The sequence below is a fragment of the Cotesia glomerata genome, linkage group LG3 (assembly GCF_020080835.1).
Source record: "Cotesia glomerata isolate CgM1 linkage group LG3, MPM_Cglom_v2.3, whole genome shotgun sequence".
NCBI classification, from domain to species: Eukaryota; Metazoa; Arthropoda; class Insecta; order Hymenoptera; family Braconidae; genus Cotesia; species Cotesia glomerata.
In genome coordinates, this window is record NC_058160.1 from 19,858,009 (window position 1) to 19,865,380 (window position 7,372).

At 27.5% G+C, this 7,372-nt stretch overlaps 2 protein-coding genes across 3 annotated transcripts; one reads left to right on the forward strand and one right to left on the reverse strand.

Moving 5' to 3' along the window:
• The first annotated feature begins 2,069 nt into the window (after positions 1 to 2,069).
• On the forward strand, positions 2,070 to 7,372 carry LOC123260703 (transmembrane protein 185A). 2 transcript variants are annotated; one of them, XM_044721970.1, is made up of 6 exons: positions 2,070 to 2,166; positions 2,234 to 2,405; positions 2,782 to 3,127; positions 3,204 to 3,503; positions 6,580 to 6,703; positions 6,969 to 7,372. In XM_044721970.1, exons 2-6 carry the CDS (start codon positions 2,368 to 2,370, stop codon positions 7,178 to 7,180), a joined length of 1,020 nt encoding a protein of 339 aa, XP_044577905.1. In that variant the 5' UTR covers positions 2,070 to 2,166; positions 2,234 to 2,367; the 3' UTR covers positions 7,181 to 7,372. The 2 variants fall into 2 exon arrangements, with proteins under 2 accessions (XP_044577905.1, XP_044577906.1); XM_044721971.1 differs by having other exon boundaries at positions 2,100 to 2,405; positions 7,011 to 7,372.
• LOC123260704 (histidine-rich glycoprotein-like) lies at positions 4,691 to 6,121 on the reverse strand. Its single transcript, XM_044721972.1, has one exon. The coding sequence runs from the start codon at positions 5,949 to 5,951 to the stop codon at positions 5,142 to 5,144; it is 810 nt and encodes a 269-aa protein (XP_044577907.1). The 5' UTR covers positions 5,952 to 6,121; the 3' UTR covers positions 4,691 to 5,141.

A 7,372-nucleotide genomic window follows, 5' to 3' on the forward strand; every position in this document is an offset into this window, starting at 1 on the left:
ATAATTTCAAAGATAATTTATGCCTATGATAAAATTTGACAAAAGAAAAAACGTCCATGTAAAAAAAATAAAATTCCTAAATAAAGCCGTTAGTAAAATCAGCGAGTTAAAAACTTGGAATTATTAAAATAACGCTAGCTTTAAAATAGCCGAATTAAAAAAAAGAATTATTAAAATTCTTTCAAATTAAAATGTAAACAGTTGTTAAAATGTAAACAATAATAATAATAATAATAATAATAATAATAATAATAATAATAATAATAATAATAATAATAATAATAATAATAATAATAGGCGAGAGGTGCATACATCCAGCGTCACAATGCTGCCCTGAGAGTACTGTACTACTATCTTCGTCACCGCTACGGTATTGACGTGACACCGGTGCTGCCTTATCTGCCAGGAGATATTCCCCAGGTTGTTGAGAATGACAGTTGCAAAATTTATTGGAACATGCCGTTTGCAACAACTCGGCGGATAGATCACAACAAACCTGATATTGTGCTCTTCGACAAGGCTACTCGTGACATTTATGTCATTGAGTTCTCGGCCCCGGCTGAATACAACATCTCAGCCAAAGAAGAGCACAAAAGACAGATATATCAGGATCTCCTGTTTGAAATTGGCAAACTTTACCCAGGTTACTGTGTCAAGCTCGTCGTCCTGATTGTTGGCGTCCTCGGAGGGATGAAACAGTCTTTTGTATCCTCACTTGCCAGAGTTCCAGCTTGCTCATCAAAAGCTGAATTCTTGGCGGTCAGGATGCAGAAGGCTGTCATACTAGGTTCCCTCCGTCTACTTAGGAAAATGACTTTGGCCTGCTGTGATCACTAACCGCCTTGTTGTGCGGAGTGGTCCAGCAGTAATGGATGGAGCTCAGGCTGGGCCCTCGGAGAATCGGACTCCGGGGACAACCCCCCTGAGCATTTAATAACATAATAATAATAATAATAATAATAATAATAATAATAATAATAATAATAATAATAATAATAATAATAATAATAATAATAATAATAATAATAATAATAATAATAAGATTGTTTAATAAATTATGAGGTTTATAAATGATATAATTTTTATGATCGCAAGGTTTAGAAACGGCTAGTTTTTAGAATCCTGAGGTTTACAAACGGCTAATTTTATTAATTTCCAAGTTTAGAATCAGCTAATTTTATTAATTTCCAAGTTTAGAATCGGCTAAATTCACGTAGCGAGGTTTTCAATCGGCTAAATTTATTATTTTCCAATTTTTTAATTTCATTGTTTTAAATATTTCTTTTTTTCAACTGTTTACATTTTAATTTGAAAGAATTTTAATAATTCTTTTTTTTTTAATTCGGCTATTTTAAAGCTAGCGCTATTTTAATAATTCCAAGTTTTTAACTCGCTGATTTTACAAACAGCTTTATTTAGGAATTTTATTTTTTTTATATGGACGTTTTTTCTTTTGTCAAATTTTATTATATGCATAAATTATCTTTGAAATTATTTATATTTTTCTCATTTTAGTGATATTGTTTTTTACGTTTCGCTAAATTTACAAACGGCTAAATTTACAGATTTCAAATTTTAGAATTTAGAAACGGCCAAATTTCGAAGTGGCAAAAAAACTGTAATCATAGAAACCTACCCGAATTAATGCACGCGATTGTATATACATTCAACATATTCATTTTTAAAGTAGTGTGTATGTGCATTCAACCAATTCTCGCACTAGAGGCGCTTTTTTCTCGATTACATCAAATGCCATCTCGAGTCATGGTAGCAACTTAAATCAATTTGTATTCAAAAGTGTAAATTTATGAATTCCAGTATTTAATTAGTTTATTATTTTTTTGCTAATATGTATCTCGAAAAATGAATGAGAAATATAAGATCTCCATATACTTTCAATGAATGTGTTTATTTTTGATAGTACTGCTGAGGCCCAAGTACCGTCAATTTTTAAATTGATTCAACAACTTAATGCCATCTAGTATATAGTGTCGCAAAGTATTGGTAATCTATATTGTTTCAGTAACAAAAGAGTTTGCCTCGGGTTTTTTCGGTTCTTATATTATTTTTATTTCTGTTTTGTGTATAGAGTATTAAAACACTCGAGGCCGATGTTACTGCATGAAGCAGTTCTCTTATTAGTTTGTATATATGAATTCATTCAAGGTAAAATTTTTTTTTAGTGTAATGCATACAGCCATAACTTATTATTTTTTGTGCTTTAAATGCACAGGGACTGTTGCTTAAAATTCATCATAAACTCGAGACTGTTCTGGTGTCAACATAGCATGAATAAACTAATGATAAAAAAATTTTAAACTTCCAAAACTTAAGTCATTTGGGCTATAATAAGTGACCCCATTAATCATGAATCTGCAAACGCTTTTTCAAGACTTTAATCCAAGGTAATTAAAATTTTTTGATAATAAAAATTGAATATTAAAAAAGGACATTTAGTTTCTAAAATAAAAAAATTTACATATGATTAAATCTCAGCTACTTAATTTTTAATTACAGTTGTAGAAATTATTATTATTGTTATTATTTTATGAAGATGTTACTATTAATATGAATCATATAAATCAGCAAATTATAATATGCAAAAATTTTTTTTTAAACCTTGCATCTTTTATTATTGCAATGTATAAATGATAATGAAAACAACTATCAATTTTAAATGTGATGTAACTTCAATCAAGATAATTTTTTTTTAATTAGTTTATTTTTATTTAATAAACACATATTATTTTTACATGATTTTAATCCGTTTTATTTTTTCAGTAAATTTTTAGTCCACTCATGTTTGATGATATTCACCGCATTATTTGCATTAAGACTGGATGGATTTATAGAATGGAGTTATTGGTCGATATTCAGTCCTATTTGGTTGTGGAAGGGTATGGTAATTCTAGGTGCTACAGTAGGCAGTTATGTTTGGTGGAGACATCCTCATGCAAGACTTGAAGGCGATGCTTATGTTCATTACAAGGCTATGTTAATAACTCTTGCCTTACACTTAATTTTATTAATGTTCGAACTATTAGTCTGTGACAAATTAGAATCAGATAGACATTTATGGATATTAGTATTCATTCCTCTAATTTTTATTTCGATTGTCTCCATAGCTGTAAGTTTTTATTCACATTACATACATCAAATGATAAGTATGAATATAAAACTATTATTAAATTATTTAATTACAGGTGTGTATTTGGGCTGTAAAACACGACCGATCATTTGAACTAGAGTTATTTTGTGCCGTCAATGTACTACAATTTATTTTCTTAGCTTTAAAACTTGATCAATTTATAACATGGAGTTGGGAAGTCGTCTTTGTTCCTCTTTGGGCACTTTTGTGTTTATCATTAGTGGCTGTACTATACACCATAGTGTTCGCAGCTGTATTGTTAAGGGCACCACAAGTTAATGCTCGTGTTAGAAGAACTTCATTAAATTCTGCTTTAGCGTATACGTTTCTCGTCGTGCCAATATTAGTATTTCAAGTAAGTAAAATTACACAGTTTTTAAATATATTAAATCCTAGAGTAAATAGTTTTTTACTTCGTTTTTTTTTTTTATTCTACTCACAGTTTTGAATAGTTTAAAATGTTTTCCTATTAAATTAGAATATAACGGTTATTTGTTTTAAAAATACATTTTTATCATTGTAGAGCCTGGGTAATAATTCAATGATTTACGATTAAAATGGTTGTTTATTCGCTTTTCTTTCGTTTATTGAGATGAGGTAATTACAAAACACTAATTAAAAACAAAATATACAAATCCAATTACAATATCTATACAATATCTCATACAATTTATTTTAAAAATCTTTATTATATAACAACATATCAATGATTTTTTTATAAAGCATTTACATAGTAAAAAATGAATCTTTCAATACAGTATACAACCGGAAACTTGTTTGATTTTATTATTATTTGTCTAAGTTGAAAGATCAAAGATTTAAGGTCAAATAAAAAAAAATTTTTTTCATAGTAAATGATATTTTCTACAAAGATAAAAAGGTTTTAGAATAGTCAATTTATGTAAATAATCAATATTATTGTCGTTTGAATTTTTTCATACTATTGCAATAATTTGAGGGACATTTGTTTTAATTGACATGTTATGATAAAGATTTCTAATAGTGTATTTTTTGCGTCATACTGTCCTTATTTATTAAGAGCTCGTTATCGAATATATGTCAAATTCAATTTCAATTAGTTGTTTGTTTGGAAATCATATTTGTTATTATTAAATGTATTTTTTATTGACTGGTTAATTAAAAGACAATAATGATGTGATGAAAGAATATTTTTACAATTATTATTATTAATGATACATGTTTTTACTTAGACTATTAAAATAATACTGTTCACAATCATTGAAAGAACAAAAAATTTTTCGTTGAAAATCATTTTAAAGTTTAAAATCTTTACTTAACTTAAAAATTTTTGTTTTACCGTTCAATAATTACAAATCGAAGTAAAAATCATTTTTTTACTTAAAAAAATGTCTGCAAGTGTAAAATTCTCTAAATAAAAATACATGAAAGTTTTGAAGTTAGTCATTAGTCGAAACTCGCAAAAAACGGTTCAAGATTCATCATTGTTTAAAATTAAAGTACACGTTATTCAAATTTCTAGTAATGTCTTCAAAATTAATCAAGAATATTTAAAGTTATATCTAAATAGTTAAAAAATTAATTATTAATCATAGTAAATTTACTCTGTCTCTAGTTATTTAAATATTGAATTAAGAAAATGTTAAGATTCAAAGTTTTATCAGATTAAAATTTTGTAAATTAAAGATTTTAAGTTTTTAAATTACATTTTAAACATTATCCAGTAATTACATGAATTATTTCGTTCTCGAAAATTTTTGTGAACAGCATATTTAAACCGTTAAGTTTCGTTAGTGAAAATATAGCAAATAAAATTTCCTATTTACCTAGCAATAGTATAAACAAAAGTTATATTTTTCATTAACAAAAACTTTAATTAAAAATACCGATGATTAATTCACGTATCTAAGTACATACAGTATCATATGATTGATCACATCGGTTACATAAAGAAACAGCGAAGAATTTTTGTATGAAATATTTCACTAGATTTTGTTGAACAGATTTTAGTTATTTAGTGTTTTTTGCTGTTACCTTTTTTGTGTTCATACTTCTTTTTTTTATAATCACCACCTTTTTTACCATGATGCAAATGATGAGAATGATGCTCTTCGTGTCCATTTTCACCAGAATGTCCTTTATGTTGTTTATCATGGTGACCTTTAGCTGAGTGGCCTTTCTTATCATGATGCTTGTCATGATAACTTGAATGATGATTATCTCCTTTTTTATGTTCTCCATGTGCCTTTTTATGATGCCCTTCGAAATGACCATGCTTGTCGTGATGGCCGCCTTTATGTTCATCATCATAAAATTTATGTTCTTTGTGATACTCATCTTTCTGGAATTTGTTATGATACCCTTTTACTTTGTGCCCCTTTTTATGTCCTTTTTTTTCACCAAATTTTCCTTGTTTGTGATTTTTTTCATGTTTATGCCCATGTTCATATTCTTCTGCCTCATCGTGATGTTTCTTTTCATGTCCGCCATGTTTCTTGAGAAAATCTTCATAATCTTCTTTTTTATGATCGCCTTTTTCACCATCACCATGATGATGATGGCTATGAAATTCTTTACTATCTTTCTCGCCATGTTCGTCATGATGATCTGCATGATGCTCTTCACCTTTACCACTGGAAAATTTATGCTCGTGATGAGATGCCGATGGTAAAAGATCGTGATCTTGACGTCTTGTAGCTATTTGATCTCGATATTGAATCCATGTAACTGGTATTTCACGTGAATAACAAAATAACTGATAAAAAGATGACAATAATAATATAGATATAAATAATTTGTTAGATTTGGTCATCTTTGTAAACATTTTTAAAATCCATACCCCGATCTATTTACAATTTATAGGAACTATGATTGTCAATTTTTGTACGACGCACTCAAATAATCTTTCAAACGTCCAAGTTCACAATGTTCTGCTATGTCCAGATTATTTATACTCAATTATCTCACTCACTTTCTTTATTGTGGTCAATCATTTATGAAATAAAAAAAAAAAATTTATCTCAATAAAAGCTTGAGAGTTAAGTAATAGTTTCTTATCTCGTCGGTTGCTAAAGATTTGGTAAATTTTTTCAATGATTTTCTCTATTATATAAACATAAATCTCTACTTTACGGTAATAGATTAGTAAAAACTTTTCTTAAATTACTCAACTTTCTATATTTTTTTTTTTGCTCTGTTACTATATAAACTGTTATAATAAATGGTGAAATGTTCAATACTATAGATATAAATTAAGAAACATTTTTAATACAACTTTTGAAATTCAGTAATTACGATATTTTATACCAATAACCTATAGCGATATGTTTAATATATTGTTAGTTATTGTATTTGATACTATTTTTGCAGTTATGTCTTTGCAATAACGAGTACTTAACTTATAAAAAAAAAATGAAATAACTGTTTAATAAAAAAAATTTTTTTTTTTAAAGGTATTACTAGCAAATAAATTGGATGGAGATTTATCATTAAATTATACAACTATAGCTGCACCATTATTACTCTCTCATATGACACTTATCTTCATGTCTTTTGGTGCTAAAGGTGGAAATAGATGTAAGTTAAAAAATTCAATTACTTAACAATATTAATGAAGTATTTGACAAAAGATTTGGGGGAAAAAAAAATTTATGCATACTTATATTTCTTTAATTTGAAAAATAGTTGGATTATAATTACTCTGCTAAAATTTAATATTATAATTTATAAATCAATAGCCCAAAAATATACTGGGTAATAATTAGTTAAATCAACAAAATTATCCGTTAATTTATAATTTGAAAATTTTTGTTTCTAATATCTTGAAAAACAATTTTTTTAGGGTGGTTTGGAATACGAAAAGACTTTTGTCATTTTCTTTTAGGCCTCTGTCCGCTTCTCCAAGAGTATGGGAATATTTCTTATCAACCAAGAAGTGATCACGATCAACCACCATCAGAACCAATGGTTTCAGATAAGAATGAAAAGCATATTAAAAAAATCGACCTAATGAAGCCTGTTGTGCCTATTATTTCTATTGATATGCCCGATTGATGGCTAAAAAATTCAAGGATTGTTGCAGAAACTTTTAAGCGATTATAATTGTGATGAATACAAAAACAACAGTCAGCACTGTGTATATATATTAATTGTGAATAAGATCTTTGATGAATTATTCAAAGTAGAAAGAAAAACATCAAATACAATGTGAAGATATATTGGAATAGAAAATTTACAGCAAATTTA